Below are 26957 nucleotides of genomic sequence, written 5' to 3'. Positions count from 1 at the left end.
CATCAGGCAGCACTTGCTTAGCAATAACCTACTCCGTGATGCTCAGTTTGGGTTCTGCCAGGGCCACTCAGCTCCTGACCTGATTACAGCCTTGGTTCAAACATGGACAAAAGAGCTGAACTCAAGAGGTGAGGTGAGAGTGACTGCCCTTGACGTCAAGACAGCATTTGACCGAGTATGGCATCAAGGAACCCAAGCAAAACTGAGGTCAATGGGAATCGGGGGGGAAGCTCTCGGCTGGCTGGAGTCATACCTAGCGCAAAGGAAGATGGTTGTGGTTGTTGGAGGTCAATCATCTGAGCTCCAGGACATCACTGCAGGAGTTCCTCAGGGTAGTGTCCTAGGCCCAACCATCTTCAGCTGCTTCATCAATGACCTTCCTTCAATCATTAGGTCAGAAGTGGGGATGTTCGCTGATGATTGCACAATGTTCCGCACCATTCGTGACTCTTCAGATGCTGAAGCTGTCCGTGTTGAAATGCAGCAGGACCTGGACAATATTCAGGCTTGGGCTGATAAGTGGCAAGTAACATTCGTGCCACACAAGTGCCAGACAATGACCATCTCCAACAAGAGAGAATCTAACCATCTCCCCATGATATTCAATGGCATTACCATCGCTGAATCCCCCACTATCAACATCCTAGGGGCTACCATTGACCAGAAACTGAAATGGAGTAGCCATGTAAATACCATGGCTACAAGAGCAGGTCAGAGGCTAGGAATCCTGCGGCGAGTAACTCACCTCCTGACTCTCCAACGCCTGTCCACCATCTACAAGGCAACAAGTCAGGAGTGTGATGGAATGCTCTCCACTTGCCTGGATGGGTGCAGCTCCAACAACACTCAAGAAGCTCCACACCATCCAGGACAAAGCAGCCCGCTTGATTGGCACCTCATCTACAAACATTCACTCCTTCCACCACCGATGTGCAGTGGCAGCAGTGTGTACCATCTACAAGATGCACTGCAGCAATGCACCAAGGCTCCTTAGACAGCACCTTCCAAACCCGCGACCTCTACCAACTAGAAGGACAAGGGCAGGAAATGCATGGGAACATCACCACCTGCAAGTTCCCCTCCAAGTCGCACACCATCCTGACTTGGAACTATATTGCCATTCCTTCACTGTCGCTGGGTCAAAATCCTGGAACTCAATTCCTAACAGCACTGTGGGTGTACCTACCCCACATGGACTGCAGCGGTTCAAGAAGGCAGCTCACCACCACCTTCTCAAGGGCAATTAGGGATGGGCAATAAATGCTGGCCTGACCAGCGACGCCCACATCCCATGAATGAATAAAAAAACCCCATTTGAACAGATCCGAGCAGTGGTAATTTTTACACATGCTTGATTCCTGCTTTTTTTTCTTTTAACAATCGCTTTTCCTTTCTCACTTCCCCCTCTTCCTGTAACCCCCCCCCCCCCCCCCCTCCCCTTTCTCTACTCCTTCCAATTTTGTTGGCTTTCTTTTTCTCTTCCCAGGTATTTAAGCTATGGTTCTGGCCCCAAACGATTCCCTCTGGCAGACGTTCTCCAGTATGCCTTGGAGTTTGCCTCCAGTAAGCCTGTGTGTACCTCACCGGTGGAAGATGTTGAAACTACTCCCCCCAATAACACGGCAGCATCTCAGACAACAGCCAGGCAAGAGAGGTTCGTATAATAATGCAGGAAGTTCTGCATAAATTAGCAATTAATAAATTTTTCTTGAAAATGTTGCATTTATATAACACTTTTTCACATCTCTCAGATGTATTTCAATTAATTACTTTGAAGTCATAAGGACATAAGAAATAGAGCAGGAGTAGGCCATTCGGCCTTCAAAGCTGCCTTGCCATTCAATAAGATCATTGCTGGTCGACCTCAACTACACCTTTCCGCCCTAAACCCATATCCCTTGATTCCCTTTGTATCCCAAAATCTATTGGTCTTTGTCTTGAATATACTCAACGACTGAGCATCCACAGCTCTCTGGTGTAGAGAATTCCAAAGGTTAAGAAATTTCTCCTCAGCTCAGCCTTAAATGGCGACCCCTTATTCTGAGACTGTGACCCCTAGTTCTGGACTCCCCAGCGGGGGAAACAGTCTCCCAGCATCTACCCTGTCATGTCCTTTCAGAATGATGTTTCAATGAATCTCATTTTCTAAACTCTGGGGAATATAGATCCTTTCTACTCAATCTCTCCTCATAGGACAAACCCCTCATCGCATGCATCAATCTAGTGAACCTTGTCGCATTCCCTCTAAGGCAAGTATATCCTTCCTTAGGTCTCACCAATTACATTAAGGCTTCTTTACTTACACACTCCAATCCCTTCATCATAAAGTTATAAATGAAAACTGATTATGGTTGCTATCTAAGAAAACATAGCTTTTTTTTGTTGCACAAGATCGCTAGCAAGCAGCGAGGTGAAGCACTAGTTACTGTTTTTTTTTGCAGTTCTGGTTGAGGGAGGAATGTTGATAAGGGCATCCGGAGAATTTGTGCTTTTGGTTGTTCCATGTGATCTTCAAAACAAACTACTCCCTTCATTAGTTTTTATTCCTGCTTTGGACATTTTATATTCTACAGGCCCTTTGCAGTAAACCATTGCTTGCAGTTGAAAGCATGTACATCATTTTGGAAATGTTAGGAAAGAGTGGGTGAAGCAGTGGGTTAGAAACTGACCTTTCAACTCTTGGGCCTTGGGTTTGTATTTAGCTGGTGATTGGATGAAAATCTCCTTTGACTGCAATCTGAGGTGAGTTTGGAGAGTCTCAGTCTGGTTCGTTGTGCAGCTTGAGAAACTGCAGAATGTCTGGTCTAGGAAACAGATCTTACATACATATAGTAGGGGATGCTGAGAGAGAACAGGTGTTAAAACTACCCTCCATGCTCACTCTAGATGGCTGAAATGTTTCTGTCCTGCACTTTGAGCACCTTAATATTGTCAACAATGCACCCCTCTATGAAAGCCTATCGGTAACACAGGATATAATGCGTGCAGAGCAGCAGAGGTGGGACATTCATCCACTCTGTTGTCCTGTTTTTCTCAGCTATACTGTTCTGTGTATGAGGATTGCAGGCTGGATGCTCCTGCACAAGGATTAAGAGTAAATCGGAGGAGATTCAGCCTGCCACATCCTTACACTTAGCAGTTTTGGAAATGGTGTTAGTAGACTTTGAAGGCTTCTTGGCTGGCTGGGGGGAGGTGTGGGGGTGGCTTGTGATGTTGAAGACTTGAGGATAAGCTAAGAATTATTTTCTTCTTTTGATTAGGGAGGTAGCCTTACCCTTGATATAGCATCATATGGAGCACAGAATCTGCACAGATTTAGATGTTTGGGATAGTTGTAAAATGCTTGGAAAAATTAATTAACCATCCTATTTTTATTGTACATAAACTACCGACAGTCCAATGGAACAAGGACCCTTGGCACCCACAGAAGCTCCCTGCACACCCCCTCTTCAGCGGCCGGTAGTTCACAAACCTTTCACACAGTCAAGGGTTCCGCCGGAAATTCCGATGCATCCTGCACCGCGACATATCACGGAGGATGAGCTGAGGGTGTTGGAAGGTTGTCTACATCGCTGGAGGATGGAGGTGGAGAATGACACTAGAGGTACAAATTTCTTGTTCTGCCCTGATCTGATTCTCTACCATATAAGGTAGAATTATTTCTCAGTTTAAAAACCTATTCCATCCCAATGTTGCGATATGACAATCGTGCTGTTGCATGATTTATTGAGGAGCCTAGAAGAAAGGTGCTCTTAGGCACCCATCAAAGCGAAAGAGGGAATCTGAGATGAAGTAGTAGCGAATAGGTAATTTAGATTGTATGAGGAAGGAAAGTGTTATGAAAGTGCTGTTTTTGTTAATATTTTTTTGAGAATTCATAGTCAAACTGAAGAAATGTTGGAATAAAAACAAGAAATGCTGGAAATACTCAGGTCTGGCAGCATCTGAGGAGAGAGAAGCAGAGTTAACGTTTCGGGTCAGTGACCCTTCTTCAGAACTGGCAAATATTAGAAATGTCAAAGGTTATAAGCAAGTAAAGTTGGGATGGGGCAAGAGATAACAAAGGAGAAGGTGTAGAATGGACACGGCCACAGATTAGCTGACCAGAAGGTCATGGAGCAAAGGCAAGCAATATGTTAATGGTGTGTTGAAAGACAAAGCATCAGTACAGATAGGGTGTTAACGGACTGAAGATTGAACAGCAGCAAGTACAAACATGAAAAAAAACGTGGGTAAGCAAACTGAACAAACTAAGATGAAATAAAATAAACATACAAAAAAAAATGTAAAAAAGAAAAAAATAACTAAAAATAAAAGTAAAATGGGGGGCCCGTCATGCTCTGAAATGTTCAGTCCGGCAGGCTGTAGTGTGCCTAATCGGTAAATGAGATGCTGTTCCTCGGGCTTGCGTTGATGTTCACTGGAACGCTGGAGCAAACCCAGGATAGAGATGTGAGCATGAGAGCAGGGGGGAGTGTTGAAATGGCAAACAACCGAAAGCTCAGGATCCTGCTTGCGGACTGAGCGGAGGTGTTCCGCAAAGTGATCACCCAATCTGCGTTTGTCTCCCCAATTTAGAGGAGACCACATTGTGAGCAGCGAATACAGTATACTACATTGAAAGAAGTACAAGTAAATCGCTGCATCACCTGAAAGGAGTGTTTGGGGCCTGGGATAGTGAGGAGAGAGGAGGTAAATGGGAAGGTGCCATGGGAAGGGGACGAGGTGGTGGGGGTAATGGAGGAGTGGACCAGGGTGTCACGGAGGGAACGATCCCTTTGGAATGCTGACGGGAAGGGAGGGGAAGATGCGTTTTGTAGTGGCATCACGCTGGAGGTGGCGGAAATGGTGGAAGATGATCCTTTGGATATGGAGGCTAATGGGATGGAAAGTGAGAGCTCTGTTACAGACAAAAAAAACACAGTTGGGCTGAACATTTACTCATTCTTGACGAAAACAGACGAGATATGTTACGTTGCAAAACTGGCATACAGTCTAAGGTGAAGAAATGTTGGACCAGTTTTTTTTCCAAGAGGCTCATCAAGATAACACTGAAAGGACTTGTTTGACAACATCATTTACTTCTTGTCACATGACAAGTTAAAAATAGAACAGAAACCCTGGTCACCGAGCAAGATGTGTGCAGAGAAGTGACAGGTCACGTGGTGGATTTTCTGTTTCCGGCTTCACTTTTGAATTGTTTGGAGTTGGGAATGAACTATGTAAAAGGGGGTTGGAATTATAAAAAGCATAAAACTGAAGGACAGAACCCAGCTCAGCCCAGCCTGTTCCATCGCTTTAAGAAGTCTGCAGAAAAAGGAAGAGAACTTGCAAGGAAAGAAGAGAATTCCTAAACAAGGACAGAAGACCCAGCTCAGCTTTCCACTACCCCTCTAAAAGACCCTGACAGTCCACTGTGTCAATTCATCTTGTCTGCTGTCTTTGAATAAAAGCTTTCTAAATTAATTCTCAATGCTGTCTGAGAAGAACTGTTCTAAAAGATCCCCGTGACCCATCAATGTGTACTCTGAGGCCAGACTGTATGCCAGTTTTGAAACGCAACATATCTCCTCTGTTTTCGTCAAGAATGAGCAAATGTTCAGCCCAACTGTGTTTTTTTTTGGTCTGTAACAGAGCTCTAAACAAAAATCCCTTCATTTTTCTGATTAACCAGTGTATGTATCTGAGCGTATGTGTGAGAGTATGAGGGCTAAGGTAAAAAGGGAGCTTTAAAATTTCAATTTGTGTGTTTATGCTTTACTTCATTACTGGGTAAGGCTTGTTTTATAATAAACTGATAATTTTGTTCACTAAAGAAACCTGTTTAGTGTGTTTTATTCTGGGAAAAATATCGTATATGATTGACTGTATCGGTAAGCGGGAAAATTTAAATATATGTTGTGACCTGTGGAGAAATGGAACTAGAATCAACAGTGCAATCCTCCCGCCTCGGTTGTAACAAAAGACAGGAATTTAGTGAATTTGAGATTATGAGAAAGATTGATGGTGCAGTAATGTGGCAGTTGTCGTACTGAACAAGTAATTCAGATTAATCACGGTAAATTGTAAAACTGAATTTCATAAATCTTGGCATTTTTGGGCCAGCGCTAGAAGATAACCATGGAATCTGCAGGATTGTTGCGAAGACTTTAATGGTTCGCTAAAGTTAATCAGGGCAGGGATCTTGCCACCCTTGCCCAGTCTGGCGTACACGATTCCAGTCCCACACTGGTTCTCAGGGAAGCTAGAAATAGGCAATCATATCCCAAGAGCAGGCACCACCGTGGGATTACCCATCGCTGCAAGAGCTTCAATGGTACAAGGAGCACGCCTATTACCACCTCAGAGGATAGGCAGCCTTGCTAGTGTCACCCCATATCCAAGAAAAACTAAATAAAAAGTTGGAGTAGGGGACTGAAGGCAGCAGGACAGGTAGATAAGGTGGTTAGAAAGGCAAACAGGATACTTGCCTTTATTAGCCGAGGCATAGAATAAAAGAGCTGGGAGGTTATGATGGAGCTGTATAGAACGCTGATTAGGCCACAGTTGGAGTACTGTGTATAGTTCTGGTCACCACCCTATACGAAGGATGTGATTGCACTGGGGAGGGTGAAACGGAGATTCACCAGGATGTTGCCTGGGCTGGAGCATTTCAGCTATGAAGAGAGACTAGATAGGCTGGGGTTGTTTTCCTTAGATCAGAAAAGGCTGAGGGGGGACCTGATTGAGGTATACAAAGTTATGAGTGGCATTATTAGGATAGATAGGAAGAAACTTTTTCCCTTAGCGGAGGGTTCAATAACCATGGGGCATAGAATTAAGGTAAAGGGCAGCAGGTTTAGAGGGAAGTTGAGGAAAGATTTTTTTCACCCAGAGGGTGGTTGGAATCTGGGACACACTTCCTGAAGGGGTGGTAGAGGCAGGAACACTCAACATTTAAGAAGTATTTAGATGAGCATTTGAAACACCATAGCATACAAGGCTACGGGCCAAGTGCGGGAAAATGGGAATAGTTTGGTCAGGTGCTTGATGGTCGGTGCAGACACGTTGGGCCGAAGGGCCTGTTTCTGTGCTGCAAAACTCTATGACTCTCCAACTTTGTGAGGATGCAGGAAGGCGAAACATTGTGGAGGGTGCTGCAATTGGGAATTAGGAGGAGTAAGAAAGAGATCAGAGGAGCCATGGTAATAGTATTGATCGAAGTGGGGAGAAAAAATGTGGCAGAGAATGCTTAAAACCTCAAAAGGAGGTTAGGAATTGATGCTCGCAAGTTTGAAAAATGGCAGAAGAAGCTATCCACATGTGAAAGCAGTATCTGAGGATCGGCTACGGTTTCAAAGGGGAGCTTAACATTGTTGAAGGGGAGAAGACAGAGATTGATAGGAAACCAAAATTCTCAATGGCAGCAAAAAAAACTGCAGATATGTGCAAGTGTTCCATGTGAGATCCAAGAGTACAATGAGGCCAAGAATGTCAGTAAACGATGCCATTGTCAAAGCTAAAAGGTAGCTGAACTTGATAGGCTAGAAGAAATTGCCTCCTTGAAGAGGTTGAAGGAGCGAAGTTGCCACTTTTCTTGTCCCCTCGAAGGGCGTGGAGGAGATCAGGGTTTCATGAAGTTGTAAGAGAACTTGATAGCCAAAACAATGAGGGTGATGAGGAAGTGAAGTGGGGAAGTTCGGAAAGTACCAGGGAACTTACAGGCTTGGATGACTGAGTAAAGCAATTAAATACCACTCATGGATTGACATGCCTGAACTCCACAATGAAACTATTTAATTGTGACCTCTCATTGGTGTTGCAATAAAACCCTTCGTGCCGTTGTTTTAATTTTGTACTACTTCTTGTGCTATCTGAGCAATGAGAACATGCTGGAAATTCAAAGCAGAACCAGAAAACCCTGGCAGTAAATAGATTTGTCAGGATCTGAGGAAACGTAACATAAGAAATAGGAGCAGAAGGAGGCTATACGGCCCTTCGAGCATGCTCCACCATTCACTAAGATCATAGCTGACCCAATCTGGGCCTCAACGCTTTCCTGACTGTTTCCCAAAACCCTTGATTTCCCTAATAATAAACTGGTTAGTGATTTGAGTAGAGGCCTTAGTTAGAACAGAAACATGTTCTGATGGCTGTCTATACTTAAAATGCTAGCCTGTTTTCAGAAGGAGTAGCATTTTCTGATTTTATTTTATGAAGGATGTTGGTGCTTGGGATTGGAACACCTTCCATTTCAGGCATCCCGTATCTGCACTTAAGCTGCAGTCCCATGTCATACTGATCTAACGGGTTTAAGCTGGGACCTTAAATTGGCATCTGGGCTCACAATAATTGTACAGTGAATCCTTTAAAGTATGCATGTCCTTGTTTAGTGACGACAGCACTGGGTTTGGTTGTGATGCCCTCTCTGCTCACATAGATTGTGGACAATCACTGTTTCGGCTCACACACGAAGAACAACTACAGCCAAGGCCTGTAGAATTCTGTAGACAAATGGGTGAAGAGAAGGATTTTGCTTTTGGCTAACCATAACTCGGAAGGCAATCCTCAAAATTCATTTTTAAGCAAGCTGTCCAAAATTTGGACAATGTTGTCATTATTTTGAATATTGTTACAACCAGGTGAGGAAGGTGTCTCAGGGTCCCTCTCAGCCTTCACCTGGTCCTACCATAACAGGGTTTAACTTTAAACACACCATGTTTCTAGCTCCCCCTTGGTGAATCCTTGTTCACTGCTTTCCAATTATAAGGCAAAGAAACCAATTCAGACAGGTTTTCTTAGATTTAAACAAAAAAGGTGGAAGCTTATTAATCTTGAACTCTAATTCAGTTGACGCCTACAGATACACGACGTGCCCACGCTAGCATGCATACACAATACATGCAAATAGAGACAGAGAAAAGCAGAAGAAAAAAATAAAGTGGAAAAGTTTGAGGCAATATCTGAAGGGTATTTGTTACGGTTCTTCGAGCTCAATGTAGAGTGCTTGATTGCAGGTAGATCTTGCTTTTCGTTGGGGCCCAGTATTCTTCTTAAACTTTGTTCGCTGTAGGAGACTTTTCTCTCTTGGGGTTCATGTGTCTTTAGTGGATTCAGAGGCTTGTGAGCAAAAGATGGGAGCAGACAGGAGAGATCTTCTCAGTCCAGGAGCAAAATGTCTTTGAGTTCAAACTGTTTGTACAGTTCAGAAAAACCCAGGTAGCCAAGCAGGTTAGTCATGTTACTAACTGGTATGACCACATCTTGGATTGTATCACTTTAGCAGTCTCTGGAATGCTCCTCTTACACACAATACCTGGTGATCGAATGTGTCAGGGAATGGACTTTTGTCGTTCCAGTCACCGTGTTAATATGCTAATGTCTTTTTCCAGCCACGGCTGATCTGTTTAACAAGTCCTTTCTTCACTCCAGTAACAGTTTAAAATCAATGTTCATGACAAAATTAATGTGCCTCATTCTTGGCAGGTGGGGGCCTAGCATGACAATATTAAGTAGGAATTACTTATGTTCAGTCCCCATAAAAGTGCAAACTGTGTTTCTGTTCAAACTGTCAATCATAATTTCTGGCGTGTTTGCAGATCTGCAAGAGAGCATTGCCAGGCTTCACCGCACAATCGATCTGATGTACACCGACAAGACCATGATGCAAGTAAGTACATTTCCTATGTTGTTAACTGAGCTTCAGGCAATCTGCTGTTGGAATAAGCAGGTCAACTGAAGGGCAGAGCCTACAGGTTCAAGTTCCATTGATGTGCAGTTGGTTTTGCAACAGGCAGGGTTAACAGCATTCAGCCAGCCCATCAACCTCTGAAGGGGAAAAGACAGGATAACATTTCAGCTGCAACCCTTCATTAGAACTGATCTATTGAAATGTCCCCCATGGAATCTTTACTGAGAATTTTAACAAGAATACTATTTTTGAAGTTATATGTGCATGTTATTCTGAGGGTTTTAAATCAGCATGAGAGAATAGAGTGCAGACTTGACCAACTTTAATGCATATCAGAAGCTACAGCATCAGCATATGGAGTTTCTTACATACGTTTGTGTTCTTCAATGTAATGAGCCTTTGCTGATCATATCTTCCCTTTGTACTCTAGGTTCCTTACAGGTTGCATGCAGTCTTGGTGCATGAAGGTCAGGCTAATGCTGGGCATTACTGGGCCTACATCCATGATCACCACCATGAGAGGTGGATGAAATACAACGACATTGCTGTTACCAAATCCTCCTGGGAGGAGCTAGAACGCGATTCCTTTGGTGGTTACAGGAATGCTAGTGCATACTGTTTAATGTACATAAATGACACAGAGCGATACTTAATAGAAGGTACTTGCATTAGCTGCATACTCAAGTTTCACCAAATCTGCATGTGTGTGTGTATTGTATGGAAAGCATTTGTGGTGGACTGTTGCTTTTAAGTTTGAGATGGTGTGTTTGAGTGAATCCTCTGTTTCTGTTGTGTTTCAGTTTCTACTCATAGAATCATACAGTACAGAAGGAGGTCAGTCGGCCCTTGATGTAAGATGTATCCAATTCGTCCCACTTCCCCCTGCTGTTTACCCATAGCCCTGCAAATTTTTCTTTTTGGGTATTTATACAGTTCCCTTTTGAAAGTTACTGTTTCAACCACCCTTTCAGGCAGTGCATTACAAATCATCATAACTTGCTGAATAAAATGAAAAAATGTCCTCATCTCCCCTCTGGCATTTTTGCCTATTGTCTTAAATCTGTGTCTTCTGATTACTGACCTCCTGCCATTGAAATTCAACTATTTTATCTTCTTCCACCAGTCTTCTTCGAGGACTGGAATAAAAAGGGTAGAAATCATGCTTCAACTACACAAAGTCCTGGTTAAACCACACCTGGAGTACTGTGAGCAGTTCTGGGCACCACACCTTAGGAAGGATATATTGGCCTTGGAGGGAGTGAAGTGTAGACTTAGCAGAATGATACTTGGAATCCAAGTGTTAAATTACGAGGAGAGATAACACCAACTAGGTTCCCTGGAATTTAGAAGGTTAAAAGGTGATTTGATCGAAGTTTTCAAGATATTAAGGGAAACAGATGGGGTCGATAAAGAGAAACTATTTCTGGTTGGGGAATCTAGGGTTGGGGGTGGTTAATCTAAAAATTAGAGCCAGACATTTCATGAATGAAATTAGGAAACACTACTACACTCAAAGAGTAGTAGAAGTTTCAAATGGTCTTCCGCAAATGGCAATTGATGCTCGATAAGTTATTAATTTTAAACTGTGATAGATTTTTGGTAAGGGATATAGGACAATGGCAGATATATGAAGTTAAATCTCAGGTCAGTCATGATCCCATTGAATGGCAGCAGAACAGGCTCGCAGGGCTGATTGGCTTCCTCTCTTTTCATGAGATCGTACATGCACTAGTAATTCTGATTTATTTCTTTGGTGGCTATTGCAGTCCCAATAAATGTTAGAGCTGAAAGGTGTACATCATGCTCTTCTTAATTCTTTGTACCTCCAACCTCCCTTTGCTTTCTCAATATCCTTAAATGTGTTGTTGCCTCCCAAATCCTTACCCATCTTTTCCACAACTCCACATTGGAATCCCTCCTATTAGGTTTTCACCCCTGTCATAGCACTGCCATTACTCTAATCCAAGTCACAGATCACATTCTCTGTAAATGTGACTCTTGTGCACTATCACTTCCTGTCCTCCTTGATCTCTTTGCAGCCTTTGACTCGGTTGACCACTCCACCCTCTTCGAAAGCCTTGACTCCGCTGACAACTGAGTAACTCTGTCCTCGCCTGATTCCATTTTTAACTATTCATTCATAGTCAGAGCATTTTCAGCAATGTCTTCCTTACCTGACCTTTTAGAGTCCCCAAAGGATCTATACTTGACCCCTTCCTATTTCTCAACTACATGCTACATCAACCCATGACATGGCAACATGTGGGACCTATATGTATCCACTCTGCTTCTCCTCCACCTTTCTCGACCCATCTAATGCCTCTGTGGTGTCTCACTGCTTGTCCTACATCCAGTGATCTGCAGTTTCTTCCAGTTAGTCATTAGGAAGACTGAAACGATCATCTTTGGCACTTGCCAAATACTCTCACTCACCACCGATTCCAACCCCCAGCCCGGCTACTCTCAGGCTGAAACAGTTCGTTCTCAGCCTCAGCGGGCCGAAGGGCCTGTTTCTGTGCTGTATAACTCTATGACAGCCTTCTGTCAGACTCTGAGCTGATCTTCTCATCCTAAATTCCCTCCATCACAGAGATCAACTATTTTTACCTCTGTAAAATCACCCATCTCAGTCCCTGCATCAGTCTTGAAACCATCATCCATACATTTATCATCTCCAGCCTCAACTACCCCAATGCTGCCTTGGCTGGTCTCCAATCCTCCAAAAATTTGAGCTCATCTCAAGCTCTGCTGCCTGTTTCTTAATTGAGGATTAAAAATAATTCCTGTATTGCTCCTGCTCACCCATTACCCCTGTGTCCACTGATCAACCTTAGTTTGTAGTTTCTGAAGGCCCTAAATTTAAAATTCTCAATTGTATTTGGACCTCTGCATGGCTTCACCCCTCCCTAACCCTGTCAACATCGACAGCCTTCCAAGAAGTCTGCATTCCTCCAATTCTGACCTCTTGTGCATTCCCCATTCCATTCACTGCACCTTTGGTAGCCGTGCCATCAGCCGTCTGTGTCTTAAGCTCTGGAATTTCCTTCCTAAACATCTCTCTCCATCCTTCTTTAGCACTCTCCTGAAAACCTATGACGTTGACTAAGTTTTTAGTTCCCTTCCTCCTTATATCTATTCCTTTGGCTTGATTAGTTTTTTTTGTCTAATTTTGCTTTTGTGAAGCAGCCTGGGCCGTTGTTCTTGGTTACTTAAGTGCAAATTGCTGTCGTAAAGGTGCCTTTTGCCTGTGGAGGGGGCTCTTAGTCGCTTAGTACAGGAGTACCAACAGCAGGAAGAAAGTGAGGTGACAGAGGGGGCCAAGCTAGAGGAATGTTATTATTCAGAAGAAAGTGAGGGGGGCAAGAAGAGGGCCTGAGTGCAGACAGTCCTAGAGTCATTATGGCACAGAAGGAGGTCATTTGTAGAACAGAGCAGTCAGCCCATTCCTCCACTCTATCTCCGTGGCTCTGCAAGTTTATTTACCTCAAGTGCCCATCCAGTTTCCTTTTGAAAGGAGAGAGACGGAGCATCAGAAAAGCTATCGTCAAAGTTATGTTATGCTGGGCAGTGAATCCCTCCCTGATACCAAAGGTCAGCAGCTTGATCAGATCTGTAGTTTCTGTCAAATAAGTCAGGCAGCTCTTCGACTTGGAATTGGAACATGGAAATTCAGACTGAGCAGCACTAGGATTGTGTTATGACAGAGGTTGGAGAAATGCGCCGTGTCTTTCTCTTGTTCCAATACACCGCTGGTCACAACATATATTTAAATAGAGTTATACAGCACAGAAACAGGCCCTTCGACCCATCGTGTCTGTGCCGGCCATCAAGTACCTATCTATTCTAATCCCATTTTCCAGCACTTGGCCCGTAGCCTTGTATGCTATGGATTTCAAATGCTCAACTAAATACTACTTAAATGTTATGAGGGTTCCTGTCTCTACCACCCCTTCAGGCAGGGTGTTCCCGATTCCAACCATCCTCTGGGTGAAAAAAATTTTCCTCAAATCCCTTCTAAATCTCCTGCACCTTACCTTAAATCTATGCCACCTGGTTATTGACACCTCTGCTAAGGGGAAAAGTTTCTTCCTATCTACCCTATCTGTGCCCCTCATCATTTTGTATATCTCAATCAGGTCCCCCCTCAGCCTTCACTGCTGTAAGGAAAACGACCCTAGCCTTTTCAGTCTCTATTTATTTTTAATGTTTTAATAACTGTTTTACCTAGTTACTGATACGGCCAATTATATACTATATGTTAGTTTCAGAATAAAAATCCACCATCCAGGTTTCTTTAATAAACAACAAAATTATTAATTTATTATAAGACAAACTTATTCAATAAAGATGCAAAGCGTATTAACACACAGGTTGAAATATGAAAGTATCAATATGTTCTATTCTAAATAACCCAACACACCACACATGCGCGCACACCGGTTAAAGAAAAAAATAAAGAAGCTTTCTCTGCAGAGATCACTGTAACTGAAACAAAAATACTTTGGTCAAATACTTGTTAATTCTTGAAGAAAAAGGATTCGATATGAAATGTTCCAGATGACTTTCGGTCTGGCGACCTGATACACGTAGACGTGTATCACTAGACACATGTGATTGTCATTGGGATCTTTTCAGAAACAGTTCGTTCAGGAGATGTTGAGTAGTTCTGCAGGCTTTTCGGGAGAATTACTGTATCGGTGGGTTCAGCTATCACTGGATTCTCAGATTTTTCAACACAGATGGCAAAGGATGAGTTGGATGGCTTCTCTCTTAGCAGGATACACACCAACTACATTCCAAAAATCTGAAAACGAAAACAAAACCTCCTGACCACCATAAATCTGGATGTGTGACTTCTCTAAACTCCAAATAGTTCCATAATCCATAAGGCTCCGGCTGTTTGCTTAAATTAAGACATGTGACTTCCAGTAAGTTTGTTTTTAAACAAAATCCCAAGTGTCCTTCCAGTGACCCTTTTTTAAAAAAAACCAAGGCCAGCATCTCCTCGGTACTTTCTACCACAAAAATATTAATGATGGAAGCACTATCATGATACCGCCACCCTTGGAGGAATGATACACCATTTTTAAATGCATTTCATTATAAAGTGTGGACAAAAAAACAGAATATGAAAAAATATTAAAACACATTTACATTCTCATTCATTCTATACCTGTAACTAATACAATTCTGTCCTGTACCATCTTTGTACTCATAAAGCAAAGTTAAATTCTAGACAAAGCATCAGCAATTACATTGTTTTCCCCCACAATGTGGATAATCTTTAAGTGATAGGGCTGCAATAGTAAACTTGATTAAAATGATCTGACATTCTGCTTTTTGAATTTCTCCACAAAGGCTAGGGGGTTACGTTCATGATATACCAATGTCTCCCTGTAACCGTGGCGGACATATACTTCAAAAGGCTTAAGAGCTAGTAGCAAGCTCAGGGTTTCTTTTTCCGCAGTAGAGTATCTCTTTTGGTGTTGATTTAGCTTTTTGGAAAAGTATCCCACTGACCTTTCTATGCCTGATTCTTCTTCATGTAACAGAAATGCATCTACACCCAGGTCACTAGCATCAATTGCTACCTTGAAGGGCTTAGTGAAATTTGGGGCAACACTGGTTCATTAATCAAAATGGCTTTCACTCTCTCAAAAGGTGCTTGGCATTCCCCTGACCACACTACTTTAGCTTTCTTTTGCAGTAAATCCGTCAGTGGAGCAGCTATAGTGCTGAAATTTGCTACAAACTTTTGGTAGAAACCGCACCACCAAAAGCTTCATAATTTCTCATTTAATCTTGGGGGCAGGGAACTCCACTAGTGCCTTGTACTTTTGCTGTTCTTGGCAATACTTGTCCTTACCCTAATATATGTCCTAGGTAGGTTACTCGCGCTTTTCACTTTTGGTAAATTTAATCACCAAATCAGCCGACTAATTTTCTAAACAGAGCTTCTAGTTGTTCCAAGTGGTCCTTCCAAGTGTCACTGTATGCTAGCACATAATCAGGATAAACCATACTGTTAGGAACACTGGCTACTACTTGGTTTATTAGTCTCTGGAAAGTTGCTGGGGCATTTTTTAGTCCAAATAGTATCAATTGTCATTGGAAAAGACTATCTGGTGTGACAAAGATTGATGTTTCTTTAGCTCAGGATGTTAAAGGAGCCTGCCAGTATCCGTTTAACGAATCTATTTTGGTGAGAAACGTAGCACTGCCAACTCTGTCAATACAGTCTTCCAAGTGAGGAATTGGGTAGGAATCTGCCTTTGTTATTGCATTAACCTTTCTGTAGTCTATGCAGAATCTAGTTGAACCATCAGGTTCAGACCTTAATACGACTTGGGAACTCCAGCTGCTTTGACTGGGCCTGTTTCTCTGGACTTTGGCGATAAGGATGCTGTTTTATAGGAGCGATTCTCCTTTATCCACCTCATGTATGGCTGGTGTTGTACAACCTGGTTTGTCCCTACAGACTCCTTTAAATTCTGTGAATAACCTCGTTAGGTCTCGTCGTCGTTCTGCATCTCAATATGAAAGCATAGTGTCTGATCTCCCTAACAATTCAGTGTTAGCTAACCGGATAGTAGGAGACTCACTATCCCTTTCATCCTTAACTGTCCTTAAAACCTGACATAACCGTGCTTGTTTATCCTCCTCCCGGCGGTGATATTGGTTCAATATATCACCTCCAGGCGCTTATCCATTGTCTCTCGAGATAAGGAGGCCAAACAGATATTGATATGACACAGCCGATTCTTTTTCCAGCGATCTCTGGTATCAATCAAATCATTTACTTCACCAATCCTTTTGACTACACTGTATGGTCCATTGAACTGTGCTTTCTGCGGTTCACCCTGTAAAGACAGTCATGCTAACACATCATCCCCTGGTTGAAATGTTTGGGTCTTGGCATGCTTGTCTGCCCATTTCTTCACGGTTGTTTGGGAAGCTCTAAGGTGTTCCTGAGCCACTTTGCAAGTTCTCGTGAGCCGTTTTCGAAACAAGGATACATAATCTATCATGGAAGGTTTGTCCCTCTGTTCTAAAAACCTTTCTTTGATTAGTTTCAGAGGAACTCTTACCTCATGTCCATAAACTAATTCAAATGACAAAAACCGGTAGATTCTTTGGTGAATTCCTGGTGACAAACAAAAGAAATTCCAGCCCTTTGGCCCAATCATGGGGATATTAATGAGAGTATGTTGTGATCATCGTTTTGAGGGTCTGATACCGTTCGAAAACTCCTTGTGTCTGTAGGTGGTATGCTGAGGACTTTAACTGTGTTATACACAGATTACTCATAACTGCCTGAAAAGTTTTAGACATAAAATTGGAACCTTGATCCAACTGGATCTCAATCGGTAATCCATATTGAGTGAAGAACCTACCTACACTAGGGGCAATTTACAATGGCCAATTTACCTATCAACCTGCAAGTTTTTGGCTGTGGGAGGGAACCGGAGTACCTTAACAGAAATTGTTCTGAAGGCATCTGGGAACCGAGTAGCCATAAACATAATTTTTTTTTTTAGAGATACAGCACTGAAACAGGCCCTTCGGCCCAACGAGTCTGTGCCGACCATCAACCACCCATTTATACTAATCCTACATTCCTACCACATCCCCACCTGTCCCTATATTTCCCTACCACCTACCTATACTAGGGGCAATTTATAATGGCCAATTAACCTATCAACCTACAAGTCTTTGGCATGTGGGAGGAAACCGGAGCACCCGGAGGAAACCCACGCAGACACAGGGAGAACTTGCAAACTCCACACAGGCAGTACCCAGAATTGAACCCGGGTCGCTGGAGCTGTGAGGCTGCGGTGCTAGCCACTGTGCCGCATATATTGATGTCCTGCCTTTGTTTTCGGTAAAGGTCCCACACAGTCTACCAATACCCTACTAAATGGTTCCCCAAAAACTGGTATGGGAATTAGAGGTGCCGGTTTTATTGCAGGTTGCAGCTTTCCCACAATCTGGCACGTATGACACATTTTACAAAACTGCATCACATCCTTGTGAAGACCTGGCCAGTAAAAATGTCGACTTATACGTGCTTGGGTCTTCCGGATCCCCACATGTTCCACCATAGAAATTTCATGGGCTATCCTTAATATTTTCTGGCGATACTTAGGAGGTACCACTGTCTGGTGAGCCACTGTCCATTCTTCATCCACAGGTCTGTGAGGAGGTCTCCACTTCCACATCAGTCTCCCATTTTTAATATTGTAGCCTTCTGGAACTCCCTCTGTTTCAGCTTCAGTTTGAGCCAATTATGTCACTTTACTTAATTCTGGATTGGCTCGATGAGCCTTGATCTGGGAAGACTTACTGAACATTTCCTTCGGATTATCCAAATCCCCAAAGAAAGTTTCAGATAGCCAAATATCTGTCTGTGGTGCCAATTTGACCTCAGATGATGGAACTTTGAAACCATGATGGTTTCTGTGAATTTTTGCAGCAGCACAGTGGCGCAGCCTCACAGCTCCAGTGACCTGGGTTCGGTTCTGGGCACTGTCTGTGCGGAGTTTGCAAGTTCTCCCTGTGACCGCGTGGGTTTCCGCCCGGTGCTCCGATTCCGTCCCACAGCCAAAAACTTGCAGGTTGATAGGTAAATTGGCCATTGTAAATTGCCCCTAGTGTAGGTAGGTGGTAAGAGAATTGAGGGAAGGTGGGGATGTGGTAGGGGATATGGGATTAATGTAGGATTAGTATAAATGAGTGGTTGATGGTTGGCACAGACTCAGTGGGCTGAAGGGCCTGTTTCAGTGCTGTATCTCTCTATGACTCTAACTTGTTTAGCCATTGCTCAGGTCACTATCATGAAGGAAAAGTTCCTGGAACCTTTTCCTGCAACTGCTCTGTCTCCTTGACTTCACTTGGTCTATCCGTGACTATAGGAGAAACTACTGCCTTCGCTTCGGCCAAATCAATTCCTAGGAGTAGGTTAACTCCGTCTACAAGTAAACTATGGCCAATTCCTACGGTTACTGTTCCAGACATTAGGTCGCACTCCAGCTGCACCCGGTACGAGTATATACTCCACACCGATACCATTGACCTAAAACCTTGGCATTGAATGCATTCTCTGGCGGAAAAGTCATGCCTTTCCCCAGCAAAAGAGTGGGTGGCTCCTGTATCTCTAAGTACAACTATAGGTTTACCTGCCTCACTTGAGTGATAGGGAGTTACTTTTCTTTTTGACAAGAATTCCCTGTAGCTCTCAAGTATCTTGTTCACCTTCCCCGTGCTCACAGCGTTTTTTTGCTTGGCCTTACAGCTGCAGTCAGAGGTACAACTTGATCTGTCGTACTCTCGGTCAGGGCCCCTTTCTCTGCATTGTCCTTGTGTACCCTAATAAGTCCAATAGGTTTACCCTGTAATGTACAGCATTCTGCACGAAGGTGTCCCACCTTGTAGCAATGGTAACACTTAGGTTTTCAGACCTCATTTCCACCCTCAGCACCTTCCTTTCTGACTGAGGAGGAGATCCTGGGGTGTTCTCAGCTATCCCTCTCATCCCTGGCTACTTGCCTTCCTTTCACCGTCTCACCTTCCATCCTTCTCGAATTTGTGAGGCTGACGGAAAAAGGGGTTGGGCTTGTAAACAAGCTCAGAATCATTAGCGATCTCAGCTGCCTGCCTGGCTGTTGAGACCTTCTGGTTCTCTACATGGGTTCTTACTAACGGAGAGAATGAATTTTTAAATTCTTCCAGAAGAATTATTTCCCTAAGGGAATCATACGTGGCCTCTACCTTTAGTGCCCGCATTCAACGATCAAAGTTAATTTGCTTTACCCTCTCAAATTCTATATGTCTGCCCAGGCTGTTTCTGGAGGTTCTGACATTTCTACCAGTAAGCTTCAGGGATCAGCCTTTTTTGCCATCTTATAATCTGCTGAAGCCTCCTCAGAAAGCATGCCATAAACTTCATGAGCTCTGCCTGTCAACCTGCTTTGCATGAACAGTATCCTGTTTTCTTTCGTCCACCTCGTCTCTTTAGTTAGCTTTTAAAAAGAAATGAAAAATGCCTCTACGTCCCTTTCCACAAACTTCTGGAGGACTTGCACAAATTTAAACAGCTCCCCACTGGGTCCTGGGTTGGTGTCAGATTCTTATCAGAATTTTCCCTGGAGTCAAGGCTACCCATTTTTAGATCCAGCCTTTTAAGCTGGTATTCCATTTTTCTCTCCTTTTCTTCCCTTTCTCTCCTGCCTCTCTTTTTCCTTTTCTCTTTCCTTTTTTCCTTCTCATTCCAGCTTCTGGAATGCTCTTTTTTTCTTTTTCTTTTTCTCTTGTTCTTACTCTCCCCTGCTGCTCTGCTGTTCCCTTCGAAATGCCCTTTCTTTTTCCTTTTCCTCTCTCTGACATTCTAGCTCTAACTTTGTCCTGTCCAACTGAACCTGTGCCAGTGTTACCTTGTCTTCTGATTCAACTTGTCCGTCTGGCTCTTTCACTTCAATCTTCAACTGTCTGGCCACTCGTCTCTGAATTTCAGGTCTGCTAGCTTTTGATCTAATATCTACCTTCAAGTGCTGCACCATACTTAACAGCTCACCAGTGGAAAGAATCATAATTTATTCCAGACTGCTGCATAAACACAATTGCATCAAAAGTAGCCATTCTGGTACTATAAGCCTTACTCTGATGCATAAGAAACCTGGTGTTTCCCTTTTCCCCTGTTCAATTATTATTACCTCACTTACTGTTGCACTTTTACTGGGGTTGGAGGAATTCACTGTCTTTCTCTAGTTCCACTACTCCACTGGTCACAACACATATTTAAATGTTTTACCCAGTTATTGATGCGGCCAATTATTTACTTTATATTAGCTTCAGAATAAAAATCCACCAGCCAAGTTTCTTCAATAAAGAACAAAATTATTAATTTATTAAAAAGAAAGACTTATTCAATAAAGATGCAAAGTTTATTAACACAGGTTGACATATGAAAGTATAAATATATTCCCCTCTAAATAACCCAACACACACCACACTCCCATCGGTTAAAGAAAAAATAAAGCTTTCTCTGCAGAGATCAACTTTACAAAAACAAAAATACTTCGGCCAAACACTTGTTAATTCTTGAAGAAAAAAGGATAAGATATGAAATGTTCCAGATGACTTTTGGTCTGACATCCTGGTACACATAGCCGGGTGTCACTAGTCACATGCGGTTATCACTACAATCTTTTTGGAAGCAGTTCGTTCAAGAGATGTGAGGAGTAGTCTGGCAGGCTTTTCGGGAGAATTATTACATCAGTGGGTTCAGCTATCACACTGGATTCTCAGAACATTTTTCAACACAGGTGGCAAAGGATGAGTTGGGTGGCTTCTCTCTTAGCAGGATACACACCAACTGCACTCCAAGCAGTCCAAAACCAAAACCACCTGATCACCATAAATCTAGACGTGACTACTCTGTAGATGACTCCAAATAGTCCATAAGGCTCCGGTTGTTTGCTTAGCTTAAGACATGTGACTTCCAGTAAGTGTTTTTCAATAAAGTCCCAAGTGTTCTTCCAGTGACCCTTTTTTAAAAAAAAATAAGTCGAGCATCTCTTCAGGTATTTTCCACAGTCTTTTAAACACAAGTCCTCAAAAATATTAATAGCACTTTCATGACAATTGCAGTACGTGCTCTGCAGCTTCTGTGCACTAAATATAGTCAGTTTTGGGTTTACTCTTTAACTGTTGCAACGAACGGTCTTGGGCTTGCAAAAGCTGTGCTTAGCAGAATGGTTCCAGGAACTAGTGAGTCAATGGCTCTACTATAGTATATTAGCACTAGCCAGTTGTGGCTAATTGGGAATCCAGATGAAACTAATTATATTTCTGGTAAACAAATAAGTAATAGATATCGTTATATAAAAGCAAAATACTGCAGATGCTGGAAATCTGAAATATAAACAAGAAATGCTGGAAATACTCAACTGGTCTGGCAGCATCTGTGGAGAGAGAAGCAGAGTTAATGTTTCAGGTCAGTGACCCTTCATCAGAAGGGAATAGACGCAGTTGTTGGACATTTGATCCCAATACTTGTATTCGCATGGGGTGCGCATAAAACAATGTCTTATGGCTAATGAGACATTAAACCGAGACCCTGGCTAACCTTTCGGGAGGATGTAAAGGTTCCCATGTCACGATTCAGAGAAGAGCAAGGAGTTCTCCCCTATGTCCTGCATTCATGAAATGTTGGTGAAACTCTGGTGGACTATGGTTAGGAATCAACTCTTGTACCATCTGAGCCTGGATTCGATACGCATTCAGGGAATTAACTCGGGCTCGCACGGAGCACAAAGACTGGCATAACCTGTTGAGCCGAATGGCCTGTTTCTGTACTGTAAATACTTTGTAATACTTCATAAAATATGCTTTTATTTGTGCATTTGCTGGTAAAACTGAGAAAAAACTGTGTCTTTTTTAGATTGCAGTGATTGCTTTAATACTTTGGTAACTGAATGGTGATAGATGTTTGTTAAGTAAAGTCATATGTTGAGTACATTTACCTTTTTTCTTTTCGTTCTGGGGTTGTGGCGTCACTGTCGAGACTGGCATTTATTCCCCATTTCCAGTTGTCCTGAGAAGGTGTTGGTGGTGGACTTGTATAGTGTGAATGTCTGTAAGGCATTTTCTACTAATCTGCTAAAATGTTGTTGCTGAAGCCATAACTGGCTAGTTAGAAGTTTCCATTGGCCAGCACTGCCCTAGATATCATTTTAAACAGCACAGGCGATTTTATTTTTCTCAAGCAGTGAATTTGCGTGGCTATTTTGAAAGTTCAAAAAAAGATGCTAATTTGGGATATGCTGACCATCCATACGTAGCTGGACTTGTTTTAGCCTTCACCCAACATTCACACATGTGCAGTTGCCACCTGAATAGTGAAAAGGAACAAAAACTTTGGCTGATTTTCAATTTTCTCTTCTGCTAATTCTAACTGTGCCTGTACTGCCACCATAGGTGAGGTCAGTGAACTCAGCATAGAACAGGGATCAAACCTGGTCTGTATACATCACTTTACTGCTACATCCTGAGCCAGAGATAGCAAAGATGTGTGATATGCAAGAGGAATGATATGCAATTAATATCTAAACTTGTACTGTTTGCTATTTAGATTATATTAAAAAAAACATTCTTCCCCATTGCTTTTGTAGAGGAATTCGATAAGGAAACTGGTCAGGTGTTGACTGGAATGAACACCTTGCCTTGCGATTTGAAAGAATATGTCAGAGATGACAACCGAAAGTTTGAGAAGGAGCTACAAGAATGGGACGTAGAGCAGGAGAGAAAAGCCCAACAGGAAAAGATGGAGAGACACACTATGCAGAGGGAACCCACGGGAGCATCTACCTCAGGTCAGAGGTTAAAATTAGTTTGAGTCCATATTTGTTCTGAATTGCAATTTCTTCATGTGTGCTGATTATTTTGAGCTCTGTTTTAGTAGCTGTCTTGAAGCATCTTATTAAATTTAGTTTTCGCTGTTTTGTAAAAACTCAGCTGTACAGTTCATAGGAATATAGGAGCAGGAGCAGTCCATTCAGCCCATCGAGCCTGCCGCGCCATTCAAAACGATTATGGCTGATCATCCACTTCAATGCCTTTTTCTCTCGCTATTTTCATATCACCTTATGTCATTGGTATTTAGAAATCTGTCAATTTCTGCTTTAAATGTACTCAATGACTGAGCTTCCACAGCCCTCTGGGGTAGAATATTCCAAAGGTTCACAACCCTCTGTGTAAAGAAATTTCTCCTCATCTCGGTCCTAAGTGGCTTCCCTCCTTTTTTGAAATTTTGTCCCCTGGTTCTAGTCTCCCGAACCAGGGGAAACATCTTAGCTGCATCTACCCTGTCTATCCCTTTAAGTATTTTTTAGGTTTCAATGAGATCACCTCTCATTCTTCGAAACTGTAGAGAATGCAGGCCCAGTTACCCCAATCTCTCTTCATAGGACAGTCCCTTCATCCCGGGAACAAGTCTGATGAACCTTCGCTGCACTCCCTCTGCAGCAATAATATACTTCCGAAGGTAAGGGAACCAAAACTGCACAGATGGCTCCAGGTGCGGTCTAACCAAGGTTCTATCCAATTGAGGCAAGACTTCACTACTCCCGAACTCTCATCCTCTTGCTTTAAAGGCTAACATACCATGAGCCTTCCTAATTGCTTGCTGCACCTACATGTTAGCTTTCAGTGACTTATTGACAAGGTCCCTTTGTACATCTACACATTCTAATCTCTTAGCATCTAAGAACTACTCTGCACATCTGTTCCTCCTACCAAAGTGTATAACCTCACATTTTTCCACATTCTTGCTCGCTCACTAAGTCTGTCCAAATCCCCTTGAAGCCGCTTTGCTTCTTCCTCACAACGCACATTCCCACCTAGTTTTATGTCATCCGAGAACTTGGAAATATTACATTTGGTTCCCACATCCAAATCATTGATATATATACAGTGAACAGCTGGGGCCCAAGCAATACCCCACTAGTCGCAGCCTGCCAACATGAGAGTGATCCGTTTATTCCTACTGTTTTCTGCCTGTAAACCAATCCCTTTCAACACTTTAGGATGTAGAATATCAGGTCTTGGGGACTTAACAACCTTCAGCCCCATTAATTTCTCCAATATAACCTTCTTACTAATAATTTCCTTCAAAATGCCTCATTCTGCCTAATGGCTTGGATCTCTAATTCTGGGAGATTTCTTGTATCTTCCTCAGTGAAGACAGACACAAAGTAATCATTTAGCTTCTCTGCCATTTCTCTATTCCCCGTTATAACTTCTTCTGACTCTGCCTATAATGGAGCCACATTAGCCAAAGGTTTCATTTTTACATACCTATAAAAGCTTTTACAGTCCGTTTTTATGTTTTTTGCTACCTTACATTCATATTCTATTCCCCCTTTCTTTATCAGTTTCTTGGTCCTCCTTTGCTGTATTCTAAAATCCTCCCAATCCTCAGGTTTACTGCTCTTTCTTGCAACTTCATAAGCCTTTTTGAATCTTATACAATGCTTAAATTCTGTTATTCACGGTTTACTGCCATGTAGGAATGTATAGTTGCTGTAAACTATGCAATATTTCTTTAAAGACTATCCATTGCCCATGTACTGTGATACCTTTTAATGTATTTTCCCAATCCATCTCAGCCAGTTTGCCCCTCATACCTTCATAATTTCCTTTGTTCAAATTTAACACCCTGGCTTCAGATTGAACTACCTCACTTTCAAACATAATGTAAAATTTTTATCATATTTTGGTCACTCATCCCTAAAGGTTCTTTTACAGCAAGATTATTACTTAGCCCTTTCTCCTTACATATTACTAGAACTAAATTGGCTGTTCTCTAGTCGGTTCTAGAAAACCATCCCTAATACAATCCAGAATCTCGTCCTGCACAGCATTAGTGCTCATTAGGTTTACCTAGTCTCTATGCATATTTAAGTCACCCATGCTACATGCTTCTCTAATCTCCTGATTAATACCATGTCCAACACTACCATTACTGTTTGGCCTATAAACAACTCCTACAAATGTTTGCTGCCCCTTGCTGTTTCTTAGCTCCACCCAAACAGATTCCATATTTTGTTCTTCTGATCTGAGATCCTCCCTTACTAATGTACTGATCCCATCCCTTATTATCAGTGCAACACCACCTCCTTTTCCTTTTTGCTTGTCCTTCCTAAATGTCGATTATCCTTGAATATTCAGTCCCCAGTCTTGGTCACCTTGTAGCTGCGTTTCCATAATGGCAGTTAGATCATACCCATTTACCTCTATTTGGGCCTTTAAATGATCTACCTTGTTGCGAGTGCTGTGTGCATTCATGCAGAGTGCCCTTAACCTTGTCGTCTTGATATTATTCTGCATTCTAAGCCTAGTTGATGCTTGCCTTTGTTTCACCTGCCTTCTAATGTCACTTGCTACTTTTCTACCTCCTGTTACCAGCTTTACTTCCTTTGAGCTACCCCTCAGGTTCCCATCCCCCTGACAAGCTAGTTTAAACCCTTCCCAACAGCACTAGCAAATTTCCCTATGAAGATATTAGTTCCATTCCTGTTAAGGTGTAACCTGTCCATCTTGTACAGGTCCTACCTGCCCCAGAACTGGTCTCAATGCCTCAGAAATCTGACGCCCTTCCTCCTCCACCAGTTCTCCAGCCACGTAATCAATCAATCCTCCTATTCCTGTGCGCACTAGCACATGACACTGGGAGTAATCTTGAGATTACTGCTTTGGAGGTGCTCCTTTTTAAAATTTTCTTCCCAACTTCCTAAAATCTACTTTCTGGACCTCATCCCGCTTCCTACCTATGTCATTGATACCAATGTGGCCCAACATCTGGATGTTCACCCTTCCCCAGAAGGATGCCCTGCAGCCGCTCCGTGACATCCTTGACCCTGGCACCAGGGAGGCAACACACCATCCTGGAGTCTCGTTTACTGCTACAGAAATGCCTGTCTGATCCCCTGACTATCGCATCCCCTGTCACTATTGCTCTTCCACACTCTTCCTTCCGCCTTGTGCAACTGAGCCACCCGTGGTGCCACGGACTTTGCTCTGGCTGTACTCCCCTGAGGAAACATCGCTCTCACCAGTCTCCAAAATGCAAAAGCAAACAAGATAGACTCAGGGGACTCCTGCACTGCCTGCCTGGTTCTCTTTGCCTGCCTGGCAGTCACCCATTCCCTCTCTGCCTGCATGCTCCTAACCTGCGGTGTGATCACCTCCCTTAACGGACTATCCACGTAGTCCTCTGCCTTGCAGATGCATAACAGTGACTCCAGCCGCTGCTCAAGTTCCAAATCCAAAAAGCTCAAGCTTCTGCGGCCGGTGACACTTCCTGCAGATGTGTTTATCTATGGTGCGTCCATGACTTCCCACATACCACAGGGTGTGTATTCCACTTGGCCGAGCTGACCTGCTATACTGTAACTTTAAAAACTTTTTATTACAATGAGAAGTAGAATAACTTAGCAGTTACTCACCAATCAACTTCTTCCCCTGTACCGAAGAGAGAGACAGCTACTGGAGGCTGAAAAAATGTAGAAGAAAGAAACAAAGGAGCTCTTCCCTCACGCATCAAACTCCCACTTTACACTTAGTGCACTGAAATTTGTTTTTTTTCTTGATTTATAGTTCCCTCCTTACGGAAGTGCTTCACTTAGCAAACTCCCTTCTTCACACACTGCCCTCCAGCAGCACTCAATGCAGACAAGCAGCACTGAGTCTCCCCTGAATTTAGACTCTGAAAACAATGCTGTGTCAGCTC

The 26957-nt window shown here is 42.9% G+C and overlaps 1 protein-coding gene across 8 annotated transcripts in view; it reads left to right on the top strand.

Moving 5' to 3' along the window:
- usp25 (ubiquitin specific peptidase 25) overlaps positions 1 to 26957 on the top strand; it is a 193253-nt gene that overhangs the window by 89957 nt on the left and 76339 nt on the right. For all 8 annotated transcript variants that reach the window (XM_068041275.1, XM_068041274.1, XM_068041273.1 and 5 more), the window contains 5 exons: positions 1487 to 1654; positions 3396 to 3604; positions 9579 to 9649; positions 10101 to 10329; positions 22840 to 23040. In XM_068041275.1, the coding sequence (XP_067897376.1) occupies positions 1487 to 1654; positions 3396 to 3604; positions 9579 to 9649; positions 10101 to 10329; positions 22840 to 23040 (878 nt within the window). The remainder of the gene's footprint in view (positions 1 to 1486; positions 1655 to 3395; positions 3605 to 9578; positions 9650 to 10100; positions 10330 to 22839; positions 23041 to 26957) is intronic.

The sequence above is a fragment of the Heterodontus francisci genome, chromosome 10 (assembly GCF_036365525.1).
Source record: "Heterodontus francisci isolate sHetFra1 chromosome 10, sHetFra1.hap1, whole genome shotgun sequence".
Classification (NCBI taxonomy): domain Eukaryota; kingdom Metazoa; phylum Chordata; class Chondrichthyes; order Heterodontiformes; family Heterodontidae; genus Heterodontus; species Heterodontus francisci.
Note: the sequence above shows the minus strand (reverse complement) of the source record. Positions and strands in the feature narration are given on the sequence as shown.